The sequence below is a fragment of the Eupeodes corollae genome, chromosome 3 (assembly GCF_945859685.1).
Source record: "Eupeodes corollae chromosome 3, idEupCoro1.1, whole genome shotgun sequence".
NCBI lineage: Eukaryota > Metazoa > Arthropoda > Insecta > Diptera > Syrphidae > Eupeodes > Eupeodes corollae.
The window spans coordinates 11,874,873-11,892,333 of NC_079149.1; the positions used below are offsets into that span (position 1 = coordinate 11,874,873).

Sequence of the window (17,461 nt, forward strand, 5' to 3'; positions counted from 1 at the left end):
GTTCGTAGCAACCACACTGCAATTCGTCACTACCAAATTGTGTTTACAAAATTGCCTTGTTTTAGAGAACGAAATGCAAATTTTATTATCCTAACATAAGTATCTATTGGTTCCTTATAATTTAAATGTGCTTTTGTTTGAAACTGATTTTTTGAAATGTGTAAAATTACGTTTGTTCGTCCATTTGTTGTTCGCTCTTTGTGCAAGGCACTTTATGTTGTCTGAACCTTCCCAATGTTCGTCCTTTCATTTTTATTTTCTCTGAAAATAGTGCTACACACTTTCTTCAATCAAATTTACATTTTTTGAAACTTTCAACCCACCGCTGCCTCTGATCCTAAATTCAATACAAAACAAAAAAAATCCGATCAAATGAAAGTCATGAATTAAATATTTTTTGCTATTATCATTTTTATGTTAGTAGATTAACTTATAATATTTTAATTTCATCTTTTTCCCATTTTTTTCTTTTTTGCTTCGTTTGTTTTTCATTTGATTTGTTTTTGTTTTTATGTTTTTCTTTTTTACAATTACATTTTACATTCAAAAATTATCCTACATCAAAGAATTCCTCAAAGTATTACGTTTTTGTTTTTTTTTTGTTTATCTTTTTTAAATCACTTACTAAACAAAGTAAAAATTTACTGCAACAAAATTATATGTATACATATATTTAATATATTAAACTTGGTCGTATGATATTATATAGATAATTAATGAAAAAAATAGATAATAATAAACTGTGTGGGTGTACATTTGAAAAAAAAGAAATTAATTAATTTAAAAAAAAAAAGAAAAAAATATATGAAAAACTATCTTAAGATGCATAATGCTGTTGTTATTATTTTTGTTTGTATTATTTAAGATCTATGTGTTCTTTAATATGAATATATATAAAATCTAACTCTCCAGGTAAATTTAATAATCGAGGGACATTGTATGTTGCTTTTTTTTTGTTACATAAAATTCCTCTTTTTTTAATTTTCTTCTTTTTATGTTTATTAATGAATTATTTGTTGTTTTTGCTTTTGTTTGAATTCACTAAATTTGTGTATGTACCTATGAAATAATTTTATAATAATAATTAATGACAATTTAGTATATTTAAAAAAAAGAGAGTGTACAAATGTTAAAATTAAAAAGAACAATGTATGCATAAAATATAAAATAAAAATAACATGAGGAAGTGAGAAAAAATATATGTATTTGTATTTCATAATAAATGAAAGAGAGAGAGAGAGACACAAAGAGAAAGAAATATATAGAAGCAAAAATAAAATTTAATTTTTTTAATTACAATTAACATAATGTAATTGTAATGACTTTTCTTCTTTTTTCTTTAATTTAAATTATGTACCATTTAAAATATTTACATAGCGTTTAGTTTTTGTTTCTCTTTTTTTGTTTTGTTTAAATCTTTGTTTGTTTTTAGATGATCAACGACAAATTTGTTACAGTTACAGTATATGCATTTTTTTTGGGTTTTATTTTTATTTATTTTCTTTTTTAATAAAAATTGTTCATTACACTAATTTTGTAACTATGTTTTATATTATCCACTTTGTTTTGTTTTATATTTTTACACATTTAATTTGGGGGTTTCTCAGTTGTTGTTGTTCTTTTTTTTTTTTTGTTTAATTTTCTAATTTTATTTATCATACACCAATTTATATATTCTTATTTCTTCTTTCTCCATTTCTACTTTTCTTTTCTTTCTTTTTTTTTATAAAACTGTTACTTACAAAATTAAATAAAGTAAAAAAAAAATAATAATATTCTTTCGTCCTTTTTTTCTTATCTTCTTTTGATAGCAGAGTTTTTATCATCAAATTCGATTTGCAAAAGGAAATTCCTGGTTTATTTATGTTTAGTTTATTTCTTGAATTTCACCATCTAAATTCGAGATCTGCTGTGGGTGATTCGATTTGACCATGCAAGACCGAGCCACAGACTTAAAGAGGCTGAAAAAAAGAGGAATTAAATTAATAAATGTTTAATTAAAATATTTGTATATTATTTATATTTTAAAACTAATTTAATAAATTAACACCTTTCTATAAAAATTGTTTTTAATTTTTTTTACTGTTTCTAGGTAAGGTATAAACAGGGATAAGCTAAATAAAGTCCAACGTAAAGCGGATCGCTTTGCACGACCCCGTCTGCGGCACTGGACACCTTGCTCTACCTTACACCTCTTGACAAATTTAGCAAGCAAATAGCTGCAAGCTCTGCTATTCGGCTCAAAGCTTCGTCGCAGTGGACTAACAACAGCATTGGCCGCTCCGTAATTCTAAGGTACTTAGAATCAATTCCAAAGCATACAGACTACACCATCTACCAACTACAATTCGACAGAAACTTCCAGATTTCTATACCTACCACATATTTTTGGGAGGATAGGACATTGTTGGAGGATGAGTCAATCCATATTTACACAGATGGGTCAAAAACAAAAGAAGGAGTTGGTGCAGGTGTGTACTCTGAAGGACTGAAATTAAGTCTCTCATTACGCCTTCCCAATCATTGTAGCGTGTTCCAGGCGGAACTTTTGGCGATAAAAGAAGTCTTGTCTTGGCTCAAAGAAAACGTGATATCAACATCTGATATCCGTATTTTTTTCTGATAGCCAGGCCGCTTTCAAATCTCTAGACTCTGTCTCTACAAAGTCTTTAACAGTCCATAACTGTCGATCATCTCTAATGGAGATGGCGCAACAGTTTAATATTCACCTTTGCTGGGTGCCGGACCATAGAGACATTACAGGGATCTGTACGGCAGATGAACTCGCCAGGAACGGTACAGTACAGCCCATGCTACCACGTTTGGCACGTACTGGCATACTAATCGCTACTTGTAAACTGCTGCTAATGCAAGACGCTGTGAGGAGGGCAGGCATCAGGTGGAACAACATTACCACGTGTCAAGTCACAAAAAACATCTGGCCAACACTGGATTTAAAACGTTCAAGGTGCTTGCTCTCTCTAAGCAGATCGCACATAAGCTCGATAATAGGTGTCATAACCGGACACTGTCTAATAGGAAAGCACGCCACGAGACTAGGCGTATTCTCAAATGACTTTTGCAGAAGCTGTATGGACGAGGAAGAGGAAGAAACGGTTTTTCATCTTCTCTGCACATGACCTGCTCTAGCTCGAAAACGCAAGAATTACCTAGGAGAATTCTTCTTTAACGATCTAAACGATCTAAATCATATCGGTAAAATCAGCCTCTCACGTTTCGTAAGGGACTCAAGCTGGTTCCATTGAGCTTAGGAGGAAGCCTCAAGATTCATGTGGTATCACAATGGGCCATTAAACTGGCGTAAGTGTGTCCGTTTCCATCTTGGACAGCCACTATAACCTAACCTAACCTTCACTGTTTCTGTGGGACACCGTTGCCCATTGAATGATTCATTGGTTCATTCGTTGCTCAATTTTTTTGTTGGCATATTGTTACAAGTGATGAATCATTGCGCTATGCCAAAGATCCAGGAGACAAGCAGCAGTCGACACAAATGGTTCCTATCCAAAGGACTTTAGAACAAATAGAACTTGGCTACCGAACTATTAGAGTGACATAGAATAGATAATTCGGAATGGTAATCAGGTATTCATTTGCGAAAGTTTCACGTTAGAATGACCGAACATAATTATAACGTCGATTTATTCTTAATAATGAAAATTTAAACCCTAACAAATAAGCTAAACAAAATTGAATTTTTGAAAAGAACTCAAATTTAACTTTAAATTAGCAGTGGCCCAATTAGTGTTTAGGGAGCACGAATCGTTTTAGTTGTTTTCACGTCTTTCGATGTACATTCGTCGTATTTTCTAAATCGAAAGCGAGTCGACATTTGGCTTTTTTCCTCGATCTGACGAATGGTTGCAATGTTTTTATCTGTTTGATTTCCCGACGAGCCACAGGGTAGCGTAAGACAAGCACCAGAATTGAAATCGTATAAGTCGTAGAATATTAGCGGGGGCTGAACATTTGTTCTTAGTTTTTTTTGTGAATTTAATTGCAATCGCCCAGATTGAGGGGTCCTTTCAATAGTTTTGTATGCAAGTCTAATTTTCAAAAGAGTACCAAGTTAGGATACGGATTTTTCAGAGGAAAATGTGCTGAATCTTATATCGAAAGCACTACAAACTCCCAGATAGCTTACCCGTATTTAGCTTCTAATTTGCGTTGGTAAGACTTAATGAGGTAGGCGTGTACAACAAGCATCGGGAAACGTTCGAGTCAGTACATTGAAATGTGGTATCAGATACCTAATGAACAATCCTCTCTTAAAATACCTTAAATTCTTAAGTTCGCAAAAGAAACCTAAAAAAAAAACAAATTTAAAAGGGCATACTGTAAATAGAACTAGACTTCTCTTCCTGTCACTTGGGGGCAAAATAGATCTCTAGGTCGCGGTGCATCAGTAGCACGCCTTTCAAAATAATACTATAAAACATAGAAAGGAAACTGTGACTTCATGACTTTATCCATTACCGTTATCATTTTAGTATTGTAAACAACAAGGCCAAGGCGATAGTTGATGTTTTAGTAAACAAAATATTTCACTCTTAAGAGGAGAAGGGTGAAGAGCTAAGAGAACACCGTGAGTTCTATTTCATTTGACACCAATTTTCACATGATTCCAGAATTTTTAATTGACATTTGACAGATTTCAGGGATGACATTCTGTAAGGCGCGTGATTTCTGATCGTTCGGTATATAATTTTCATTTCTAATCAAAGGGAAACACTGTCAAATGTCGATTCAAAAAATTTTCCGGATCGATTTCAATGATAGCTATAACTGGCGCCTAAAGAAAAAAAAAGAAAAACTTCCTTTTTGTAACTTCAAAAACGAACATATCCAATTGTACGAGTTTCAAAATCTATCGTTATCGCAAAATTTGTTGAAAGACAAATGATCGTTTTTATTTAGATTTTTCAGTGAATTTGGAGACAGGTTTCAATAAGACGGAACCATAACATTCCGCTAAGCGTGAGGTGTCTTTAATAGCTTGAAAAAGAAATGGCAATTTTAAGCAATAAGCCTCAAAGCACAGGGGGAGTTAAAGTACTGGAAATAATAATAGAAACAAGTGTCTTCATCATTATTGATACATAATGTTTTTTTTAGAAATTAAGTCTTTTGACGTTAGTCTTTTTATATTCTTAAATAGCAAAATTGTTTTGTGGAAACAACTCTTTGTTTTCACTTAATAGTAAAAAGTTTGAGGCCAATGATGATTTCGACTGGAAAAAATAAAGAAACAAGCTACTTTAACTGTTATTCTAACATGAGGATCAATTTTTTTAGAAGCAAATAGGCGTTTTGAGTTTGTTTATGTTTTATGTTTTATATTCGGTACTAAACACAATTTTAAGTCATCTATAATTTTAATAAATATTAGCTTTGGATTACATTATAATCTCTTTGAACGCGAAATGATGAAAAAACTTAGACAAGCTGGAAAAACGATGGTTGAAATTGTAAAAACCTTAAACTGTTCGAAGAAAAAAGTATTCAAAACTCTACATTCACGCCTAAAGAAGAAACAAGATGAGGAAAAAGATAAACTTCTTCGCTTTTTGATACACTATTGGTAAGAATATGTAAGGAGAAACTATTTCTTGGTTTATGAGAACTCAAAAACTGATCAGTGAAAGCTAGAACAATAGGAATCCAACTTATAGAAGCAAGTCTTCCTGTTAGAAGTCCACCACAAAAAGTGACATTTTTGAACCAAGCAAAACGTTATACAAAAACTTCCCTTTGCAACAGTCACACCGTTCTTATTAATATAACGTTTTTTTGGCCGGATGAAACGAAGATCAATTTGTATACTTCCGATGGAAAAATGTATGTTTGAAAGCTAAGAAACAAGAAGTTTAACTCAAAATACACAAAGAAGACAGTGAACCACGGGTACTTTTCACCATCTGGTGTAGGTGCAATATTTTGGATGAAAAATAATATGTGCGATGTGGATTATATCCATATCTTAAATTTAGTTATGGTAACATTAACTGAAGAGGAGGTGCCAAACAAATGTGAGTTCATGCAAAATAACTTACAACAAAACAAAATCAATGGTAATGGAATCGCCATCACAATCCCTCGGCCTAAACCCAATTGAACACTTATGTATGGGGCGAAGCGAAGGATCGGATATTGTAAAACCAAAAAGAAAGACGAGTTGTGGTCGAAGATTCAAAGGGAATGGTACTCCATACCCGTAGAGACATGTGCCAAATTGGTGAATTCGATGGGGCGAACAGTGGAGGCAGTTATTAATAATAAGGGTGCCACTACAAAATACTCAAAGAATTTGAAATACTTTAACCGTTAAATTACTTTCTCGCTACAAAAAGAATCCCATTCTAATTTTGTTTCTATTATTTTTTGCAGAAGGAAGCAACATAATAATCACAAGTCTACTTTTTATCATTATTTCCCAATATTATATTTAAAAAAAAAATTGTTTTCTTTAGGCAATACATTATTAAAAATCTATCTTTGTACACTGTATATCATTGACAGCGTTCGATCGGCAGCGAATAGCCCAACAAGGACATAAGCTTTCTTTATTAAGAGGACTTAAAAATGTGGTGTCATTGACAACTAGTGTAGAAAATCGATGTTTAGTTTTGTTCAACATTTAGGACAATGTAGTGTTTTTATACATAAATTCTGTTGTGTGTGTAATATGAACATTACAAGCCTTCGTGGCTTGCTTAACATTTTTCGGTTTTCCTCAGTTATATTTGGTTGTATAACAAAATAAACTTACTTTTTAAACTCTGCGTTCTTCTTTTTTTGTGTGTGGTTTAATAAAAGAACTCATTCCCAAAAGAATAAAACTTGTTATCATACATATAGGAAACATAGGGTTCGTATTGCCAAAAGGGTTCTGGTTTTTTTAGGAATAGCAGATATAGTAGATATAGATTGCAAAGGTCGCATAGGATTGGCAGTGACAAAATTTCAATTTCAAAACTTTAGCGGAAATTAATTATTTTTTCTGACCGTTTAATATCAAAGCTCGATAAATACTATGGAGTAAATGTAAATGTGCATTCAACACCAAAAAATATAAAAACTTGTGAGTATGGTGGGTTTTGCGCACTTTCAGAAAATAGATAAATTTTGTATTTTCTCAACAGTTTCTCATCTGTACTTATTGTTTTTTCGATGTTTTTTTTTTAGATTAAACCAAATGCATATTTTGAGGGGAAAGGACTTCTTTTTATTTTGGTGAAAAGTGAAAAAGGAATTGTATTACTGCTGTCTGCAGTTTGTTTTGGTGGACATTTTAAATTTTACGAATTCAAATCGAAGTAGGAAGACTGTCAGCTGATTTTTGAAATGTGTACGAAAAATTTAAGTAGATATGATATTTTCAGAAATTGTATTTAGGGCAATATTGTGATTGAATACAATAGTAAGATCATGCAGAGGACGAAAAATCTGGAGTTTACCTATATTTATTTTTGTGTTTGATTTAACCATTTGACAGAATTTTTATCATTTTTTAAACTGTTAAATGGATTTTTTTTTGAATTTTTGAGATCAACAAATTTTTTCAGTTACGAAAAAATCTGATGATAAAAATACAGGTTCGTGAAAACATCAAAACAAGCGCGTACAGATAATATGTGTCCAGTTTATATGTCAAGACTTCTGAGAATAATTTTATAACGATTGACTAAAATATAAAACCGAAGGCAAATGTATTTTTGTATTTCCTTTCTTATAATTGAATTCTTAAAATGAATTGTGTGATATAGAATAATTAAGAAAGTCCTATTAAGTTCTTCAATTAATATTAATGAACCAAAGACGAAGATACAACTGAACAACCTAATACTCGAATCCGCACCTCCAAGTAAAGATTAGATCGTTGCGGCAATCAAAGCACTTAAGAACAACAAATCGGTATGACTTGAAGAATTCCCGCAGAGTTGCTATATCCACTCATAAAAGAAGCCTGGACCACCGAAAGCTTCCCGATGACTGGAAGAAAAAAATGATCGTCGAGCTCCCAAAAAAAGGAGATCTTACAAAAAGCGGAAGCTGAAGAAAAATTTGCGTTCTACCTGCCGATTCCGCTCTGGATCCTCCTTTATTGATCATATCAACACCCTGCGGATCATTATTGAACAGTGCGTTGCATCGGCTTCAAGAAGGCCTTTGATAGCGTTAACAGGGTAACCTTTGTGGAGGAGAGGCATTCCAGAAAAACTAATTGCTATTATGAAAGCGACATATGATGTCACGTTCTGCACGATGGTAGGTTGTCAGAGGATTTTGAAATCCGTAGAGGAGGCTGTATTCTGTCGCCAATATTGTTTTTGTTGGTGATAAACGATGTACTGCGCGCAGCTTTTTCAGGTAGCGGATTGATCTAATGACAATCTATTTATTACGCGGACGATATTGCTTACTCTTTCATAGGATCACGGATATCCATCAAATGACAGTAAGTGTGAAAAGAGAAGCAGAAGTCGTGGGACTGAAAATTAATTCCAGCAAAACAAAAATGATCAGCCTCGGAACCCAACCAACCTCTCAAATAAATATTTCCCCGGTGTAAAAAGTGGAGAACTTTCAAAACCCTGGAAGTATCGTCTCGAAGACTGCATTGCAGGCCAAGTAATACAGTGGAATCCGTTTGCACAAGAAGAAAGAAGAGCTGGACGACGAAGAAGCACATGGCGCGGGATAGTCGAGGCGGAATCGGCGTTACTAGACAAAACTTGGAGGAAGCTGAAATGCATCTCCGGAAACCGTACACAATGGCGCGTAGGCGTAGTAGAGGCCATATGCTCCTTAAGGGTTTCCCAACGGACTTAACAGGTCTGAGGACCTAAGTAAGTAGTAGTAAGTAAGAGCAGCAGAGTTTTCTTTAAGGATTTCGGGGTCCCAAAAGTAATAAATGTCATACTACAAAATATAGTACATTTCGGCCATGTTTGAACTAAAAGGCATGTTTTGGAATTGATTTTGTTCTTCAATACATTCGTCAACCGTTTATCACTCTGTAACACATTTTAATTTTCTTCTCGTGGAATCCATAACTACATTTTGTCGGAACTCTTCAAACACCCGCTTTCTAGGTTACTCCAAAGTTTCTGAATGCGATTTACCTCTCATGATTGAAAGTCACTCATCAAAAAATTAATCCGTTATCTTGCTAGAAACGCAATCTAGGTACATAAGTGACTTATTTTCATACACATTCTTGTTTCTGTTTTCCTACACTCGAATCTTTCGTATTTTAAGCTTTTTCTTCCCATGGGCACCAAGTAGTACCCGTAGCATGATGGTTAGTGCGTTGGACTGTCATGCAAGAGGTCTTGGGTTCAATCCCTGCCTGTGCCACCATAATTTAAAAAAATAATTTTCGCGGGTACTGCCTCTTGCGAGGAATTGACAATTCCTTCAAGAGTAATTCTTGTCATGAAAAAGTGCTTTCTCAAACTAGCCGTTCGGATTCGGCCTTAAATTGTAGGTCCCTTCCATTCCTGACAACAGTACTCGCACACAGGAATGGTTGAGAGTTGTAAGTCACTAGGCCCTGGTTCACAATGGACTGTTGCGCCACCCCATTTGATTTGATTTTTTTGGGCACCAAGATCAAAGTGGTTCATTTCCTGATGACTTTCTAAATGTCTTTGCATAGAACTTTTACACAACTCAGAAAGTTAGATGAAGATTTAAAAAAAAGCAATATTAATTTTAATCGAAAATTTTACTTATACAAAAATGAGTATAATTCCAACACTTTTTTCTTTCTTGAATTTTCATTTTCCTTATTGATTGATTGGAAATTGAAATTGAATTTTGATTATTTTGAAATTCACATCTAATAAAAGACAAATTGTTAAATTATTAGATTTAACTTCAAGGTAGAGATACCTCAAAAAAAGACCCGACTTCTCGTATTCAAGGGCAAGCTTAAAGTTTTAACTGTTTCGAAGCCTTTTTCTTGACATATTTTTGCTGATGAGCCGTAAACTTTTTTGAAGCATTTAAAATTTGATTTTTTCTTTTGAGATTTTTGTTTCCTTAGAGCTTATTTTTTTTTGTTCAAAAAAACATCATTAACTTAGAAAATAGAGACACAAACAAATTATAACTTACTTTTCAATTTCTGGAGCGCAGTGTACGAAATCATGATCCCAGAACTTGTAGATGGGATTCTTAATCAATTCAATGAACGTAATCAACAGACCCCATGGATGTGGACGATTCACAATCAATCTTTCGAGCAGAACCCGCGTGATTTGCTCTTGAATGGCTTCGGAATTTGCCTCGGCAAACAAATGCAAAACGGCACAACTGAAGTAATGCGTGTGGCTGTTCGGGTAGCGCAATTGATTGGCAATTGCATTCAAGAAAAGATAACGTCCCTCCGTGTCCAAGTCAACAGCCAGATTCTGGAATATATCCATATGGGCACTGTGTGCTATATTCGATGTGTTGGGAACGAAGTTTTTGCTCCTAAAATAATCCATTATTAAAGAGTCATCAAGAGTAACAAAAAGTCTAAAAATACAAACCTAATATGCGCAATAGCTTGTGTTCCAACATACAACACAAGTGCATTCATCAGAGGTATATTGTAACGCGAACCAGGCTCATTTGAAATCTGCAAGTGACTTCGGAACTCCGATAGGAAAGTTACCGGAGCTCGCGCCTTCAGATACGAATCGAGATCCTTCTTAAAGTTGGCCGGTTGAATGTTGACGACGTAGTTGGAGAAAATCTTTGGAGCAGTTGCCGTATCGGGCAACATGTCGACCTTCAAATTTGGAGTGAATGGATCAGGCAGACGCATATTCCTTGGGAATGCTGCTAAGATGATGTTGCGCATTTGAATACAATTTGGAGGAATGGCATCACAGAAGCCAAAGTGATAGTCACACAGAAACTCTGGGAAATCGTGCAGCAGAACCAGCAACACACGTAGGGTTCCCTTGTAGAGAACTTGAACTGGTTTGGCGAGCTCTGCATTGCGCAGGAATGGAGCCAGATACTTGAACAGATCCATTAGGAGTTGGGCATAGAGCGGCCAACCTTTCTGTTGGGGAATCTGGGCCAGAATCCTTCCCAAAAAGATGCGATGTGAAATCAACTCCAACCAAGCGTAGCAGAAGCCGGCGGCACGAGATGGATTCAGCAGATGGTAGGTGTGCGAGAATGCAGTCACAATGCTCTGCATCAAGGACTCGAGGACTGCGTCGGGCGAGCTCAGCTCGAGGAAGAGCATAATGAAGAATCGGTGATAGCCCAACTGTTGGAAGGAGCTGCCATGGATCTCTTGGTCCTGCAACAGAATTCCCAACACGATACCTAAAACTTTGTTGAGGAGATTGATTTTCGTTGTGGGATTTCCCTGATCGCCAGAGTGTCTGACCAACAGAGCAATGAGATGGACGAAGGCGTCGATCCAGTGGAAGATCTTGGTCTTGGCCACGGCTGGATTGTGAGACTGGTCGTTGAGAATTCTGTAGACCAGGTCAATGCAGAACTGCGTGGCTTGACGGAAGAAACGGGTTATCAAATCGTCCGTCTTGAGGATGCCATACAAATTCATCTTCTGGACGAAAGCTCCGAAGTTCTTAGTCTCGCGAGATAGGTTATTCGATTGCGAATAGATTGAGACCCAGTCTTTGAGCAGGAATTCGGTCTTCTCCTGCAAGCCTGGTGGATCATCAACTTCATTTGACTGAAAAAAGAAACATGTAGTTATTTACTATCCCTAAGTTAAGTTGGAAGAAGTCTTAAAATCTTACATGAGACAATCCTGTATGAATGTGCTGTGCTGCTCCAGTGGAGTATCGTTCTGCCATGAAACTGCTCGAGTCATGGTTACCCCAGAGCATCTCGATCATGTGAGTTAGGGCTTCTGGGTAGCGATGACGGTGTTGGTGTAGACGAGCCAACATCTCGATGGTTCCAATGAACTCGCTCTCTGGAACAATGTGACTTGGACGATCGTCGACCAGTAGACGCTCCATCAGCTGCATTGCGAACGTAACAGCCATGTAGTTGTTACCGTTGTCCATGGCATCACGAAGCAAGATGTCCAGCTGCTGCACGTTGACCATGTGCGATGAGATAAGAAGCTTGATAGCTTCCACATTCCAACGGACTTCCTCGCGGATCTCAAAAATGCACTTAGTCACAGCGCGCTCAGTCGCCACGGTGCCGAAGGCTGTCTGGAGCAGGCTCAAGATACGCAAATGTACATCGCGGTAGAGCTTCATGTGTACTTCATGTTCTGGGATGTTCACCAAGCCCTCGACCAAACCCTCTACGACTCGTGTGAGGAGGTTCAGAGCGCTCTCGTTGTCCCGAATACGACGCGTTACCATCAGGGCTGTGAGCAGGGCATGCATCTTACTGGCCTGAACTTGCAGAGTAGACACATTGACGGTATTGTTGAGGAATCCTTCCATGCGGGTCGCTAACTCAGCGTACATCAAACCCAATTCATCATTTCCAAATGGAACTTCCTGCTAAAGTAAAAATGATTTTTTTTTACAGCCCCTCAGGGGGAAAAAAACTAACAACTTACATTGATACTAACGGGAATTGTTGCTTTGGGAAGGAAGAGAGCAGCATCGCGTTCCGACATCTGCTGGAATCCGGGAATGTTTCTTGCGAATTCGGTGTAGACAGCAAACTGATTCGCTGGTATTCCACCGACTTTAAGACGCACTTGTTCGGGCATTCGTTCCGATTGATAGGCCAGAGTTTCCGCATCCACGTAGCGTCTAAACAAATAAAAATCCATTCATTCAACTCATTTGTTTATAAATAAGAATAAGACTGCTAAAACTTTACCTTCCTTCTTCACGTGATATCTTCCTTGTTTCGAAGTCTGGGGCCAAGCGGCGGTCAACCTCTGGGGCTGCTTTCTCGGCGGCGGTCTTTTGGACAAAAGCACACGCCAACTCCACGTTATCGTTTGTCAATTGATTGGCGGCAGCATCAATGTCCTGATACTGTGGTCCTTGCGGTGTTGTCGTTATATTCGCGAGGAAAGCCTTCCTTATGTTTCCATTCAGAGTTTGAGTAAGTTGGTCCTTGCAGGTGATCATGGCCATTCCGGCGGACAAGTTACGCACCATTTGATGGGCTGCCGTGCGCATCCGCGACTCGTCAGGATCTAGAGCGAAATCTTTGCGCACAATTTGTTCGGTTGTGCTCGAGGCAATGCGAACGCTTCGATCGACAACGGGCTGGAGCCAGTCGGTAATGGTCCGCTCGATGGCGGTCAACACAATGTGCTTCAGATTGGGATTCGTGTGCAGGATCGCGATGTTGGGAGAGATCACCACATGCTGGGCGATCAGGGAGAAGTTGGTGACGTTGATGTCGACGTAGTTGAACCGCGGCTCTGGAGGACTGATGGTGATGTGTCCGGCGCTCTCGTTGCTGATGCTTGGCGATGGATTCGTTGTCGAAGTGTTGTTCATCACCATAGACTGATCCACATCGATAGCACTGGCTATCGCTTGTTGCTGCTGCTGCTGTTGTTGTTGCTGCTGTTGTTGTTGTTGCTGCTGCTGTTGTTGTTGTTGCTGCTGTTGCTGTTGTTGCTGCTGCTGCTGTTGTTGTTGTTGCTGCTGCTGCTGTTGGACCTGTTGTTGAACTTGTTGTTGGACCTGCTGCTGTACTTGCTGCTGGACCTGTTGTTGGACCTGCTGTTGGACCTGCTGTTGAACTTGCTGCTGAACTTGTTGCTGGACCTGTTGCTGCTGTTGGACCTGTTGCTGCTGTTGTTGTTGTTGCTGATGAGCGACACTCACAACTTCGATAGCTTTCACTTTGGGCTGTGACATTTGATGCTCGATGCCCATAGAACGAGTTGGATCCTTCAAGTAAATTATCGGCTTCAACTTGGACAACTCAATGTTAAGAGTCTTGCAGAGAACCTCGATTTCGAATTTCAAGTTTAACTTGAGCTCCGGCTCCTGATGCAATTCACCGAGAACATTCATGATCGCCATGGTCCATGGGTTGGGAGTTTTGAAGACTTTCGACTTGCCACTTGATTCAAGAATCTTCGCCACAAAAGGAACCACAAACAGCAGTTCTTGCTGGCCCTTGTGGTAGGCCTCGGCAAGCAAAGCCTTAAGATCAAGATCCACTTGTAGAATGGGACGATTACGTCCGAGCGTCATCATTCCCAACCAATGGCCGAGGTTCTTCAACAGACTCCGGTCGGAGAAATTAATCATGCCCTTGTCGGAGCGTAGCAGGACCTTGATGTTGCGCAGAGTTTCTTTGGTCACGTACTTATTGATCTCGGGATTCTTGAGGGCGTCCAAGAAATTAAAGTACAACGTGTGGAAGTTGAATTCCATGGAGGCGCGCTTCAGGACCAGATACTGCGATAGCCATTGCCAGTACTCCTTGATCATGAGGTCTTTGATCTCCTCGCACTTTTGCGGAATGTTCAACTGACTGAGGTTGTTGAATATGAATGCGGTCTTGTCCTGCACGGTCTCTGGCGGAACGGTGATCTTCTCCTCGTTCGCCTCGAGCAGTGTATCGATGTTGGTTGCGTTTGCGATAGACTTGACTCGAGTCACCACCATGGGCTTCTGTTGAGCTGGGGTGGTCACAATATTTCCCGTCACAGAGTTGCTGCGGTAGAGGGAATCAGGAGCAGCTTGCTGTCCCGGTTGGCTTGGCATGATTTGAGACATTGATCCGGGCGGAATGCTTCCTGGGCCCTTGGTTGGGGGCTCCTGTTCCATGTAGCCACACTCCACGTACTGAATGAGCAATGGTGGAAACTCCTGGAAGTGCGGGATGGACCTGATGAACTCGCAGTATTTGTTGTAAGTACGGAGACGCGTCTTGAACCGATCCAGGGCGGTTATACCAAAGTAGTACATCTTTGAATTGACCGGCTTCCTGAGAGCGTCAAGAACACACCGCAGTGCTAGGCCAAGAGTGAAGCAAGTTGGTGCCAAATTACGTTCGATTATCCCACCAAACAGCTGAGCTGTCGTTTGGAGCTCCCTATCCGGGTACTGAGGGAAGAAGCGGTATTCCTCGAAGAGGTTCCGCAGCATACATTGATAGACCTCCTGCTCACGTCTGATGTTGGACTCCTTGAAGCGCTGCAGCATATCGAGAACCTCGTCTATGGAAAGCGTCGGGTGTGGTGGATGGTTGTAAATGCGTTGGAAGTAGCTGTTCGCCTCGTCCTCCACTTCCTTTGAGACCGGTTGCCCGAGGTCAGCAATAACGCCCTGGTTGGCATTTGGAGTTGGCGGAATGCGTCCGATGTTGTTGGCATTCGGCGGTGCCTGCAGTGCCATCGCCATCGGGTAGGGACTGTTTGAGGGTGCAGCATTCATCAGCCTCGAGGGTGATGCCGGTGTGGAGACCAAGTTGCCAAGCACGTTTCCAAAATTGAACGATCCATTCGGACCGCCCAGATTCAAACCAGCCAGGTTTGTGCTTAGATTAGATAAAGTGTCAACTGAGGGCCCGAACATCTGCTGGGCATTCAGATTTGCATTGAATGGAGGCTGCTCGAGGCCTCGGTGTGTACGGATGACACCTGGTGGAGGCGGTTGCTGTTGACGCGCCTTGTTGGCAATCAAGTTGCAATTGGACGTCATTTGGATTATCAAATCACAGAGGTCTTGCGAGACATTGGCTGCGCAGGACTGCAGACAGGTCAACATTGTTGTCAACGTTTCGTGAGGAAGTTGAGCGGCCTTCGGTATCTGGTCATCGGGTACCTTTGCTCCTGTGATCTGGGGACAACGACGTTGCAGGAATTTGATGATGGCCTGAACAAAGGGCTCTCCATGCTCGCGAATCTTGTCGCTCAGCCATTTCTCCAACTTGAGGTATTCCCGCCTTGAGGCCAGACAGGCCAAATCAATGACAAACAAGAAGCTCCTAGCGTTCAGAAGGCTAGAGAGCGCCTTGAGGTCTTGAGCGACGTCCAGAATGCGCGACAGCCGCGACTGATCGTTCTCACCACGGAGATAATAGTCGGACATTGCGTGCATGATAGTAGGACGCAGGTGCATGGCAAAGTTAGCCGAGTTCCAGGCGTGATGCAGAATCACTCCCGAGTTCGGGTGGTTCGCTATGAACGTCGGAATCAGGTTGTTGTACAGCTCCTGCCGAAAGCCAGTGATGGGTGTCGTGAGCTGCAGTAGCGATAGGACCAAAACATCGGGACAATGCTGAGCTGGAAACTTGAATATCTCCGTAACCTGAGTGTAGGGTCCATTCTCGCCCAGATACAGCAACACTTCTACCAAATGCAGCGATTTCCATGTCGCAATCTCTTTGTTGTCCGTTTCTGGTGGTGTCTTCAGCAGTTCAACCGGAACCGGCGTGAAAATGTAGTCGGCAAAGGAGAACAGATCGGAGTTCTTCAGCATCATCGAGATGAGCGAGAACTGCCCCTCGACGTTCTGCCAGTGGCGGTAGACACATTCTGTCGGGAACACACTCGACTGTGTGCCGAGGCGGAAAATTGTCAACAGCAAATTTAGGCCGATGCGGTCCTTGATTATGAACTCATGGTGGTCGAGGGCAAAGCACACCTCCTTCCACGGCAAATTGGGGACGATTTCCTTCAGAGCCTGGACGAAGATGTCTGGTTTCCATGTTTGTGTGGTGTCACTTGAGGCTTGTGACACTTTAGTGTCTTTCTTTTGCGGGTCATTGGCATTGTTGCCCCCGGTTACTGTGGTGCTTGTGGTATCATTGTTGTTGCTGGCATTATTGTTACCAGTGTTCTGGCCTGGCCAGAAATTAGCTGGAGTTGGAAGATTTACATTGCAGTCTAACAGAGAGGTGTGCGTGCGGCACATCAATCCAATAATCTTAGCCACATCCTGTGTCTGGAGGTCTGCACGTCCACAGCGTAAATGATTCTTGCATTCGTCGACGGTTGATGTAAATTCATAGCCGATTTCCAGGATTAAATTAATCCAGGATGTGTCCATAATATTGTTCGCCTGGGTGAGGGTCTCGGCTAGATTGTCATAAACTTCTTCGATTGAGACTTCCTCTTGTTGGTGAGTTTGATAGAGAAATGGGGACAAAATCAAGGGGACTCCTTCACGTGGGAAGTCTTCTCGCAGTTTTTGTATGAACTTCGAGTAGGATTCCTCGTTGAGACCGTAGCTGGCGTAGGTATCGCTTCGGAAGAGCGACAATATCAGCTGCAGTATATTTGGAAGGATGTCGTTGAGGCTGCGTTCAGTTGGTGTTGCCGATTCGTTATTGGTGTATGATTCGATGAGTTGAGGAATCGTTCGTTTCAAATGCTCGCTGGCGTGAGTTTGAATCTCAACATTTGTGGAATGAGTAAGGGCTATGGAAACAATTACCTCACTTAGCTTTGAGATGCCAGTTGCTTGAGTTATTTGGGTGATTAGATTTGGTGATGGTTTTAAAGTCTACA

The 17,461-nt window shown here is 39.8% G+C and overlaps 1 protein-coding gene across 2 annotated transcripts in view; it reads right to left on the reverse strand.

The window, feature by feature from the left end:
• Positions 1-386: 386 nt before the first annotated feature.
• The window catches only part of LOC129952286 (CCR4-NOT transcription complex subunit 1), a 30,200-nt gene continuing 13,125 nt past the window's right edge, over positions 387-17,461 (reverse strand). Inside the window, exons 3-8 of one of the 2 annotated variants that reach the window (XM_056064801.1) lie at positions 12,853-17,456; positions 12,584-12,782; positions 11,799-12,521; positions 10,563-11,731; positions 10,144-10,503; positions 387-1,961 (exon numbers count right to left, since the gene is read on the reverse strand). In XM_056064801.1, coding sequence (XP_055920776.1) covers positions 1,868-1,961; positions 10,144-10,503; positions 10,563-11,731; positions 11,799-12,521; positions 12,584-12,782; positions 12,853-17,456 — 7,149 coding nt within the window. In that variant the 3' untranslated portion in view covers positions 387-1,867. Of the gene's footprint in view, positions 1,962-10,143; positions 10,504-10,562; positions 11,732-11,798; positions 12,525-12,583; positions 12,783-12,852; positions 17,457-17,461 lie in introns of both variants that reach the window. The other variant, XM_056064800.1, reaches the window with a different exon arrangement.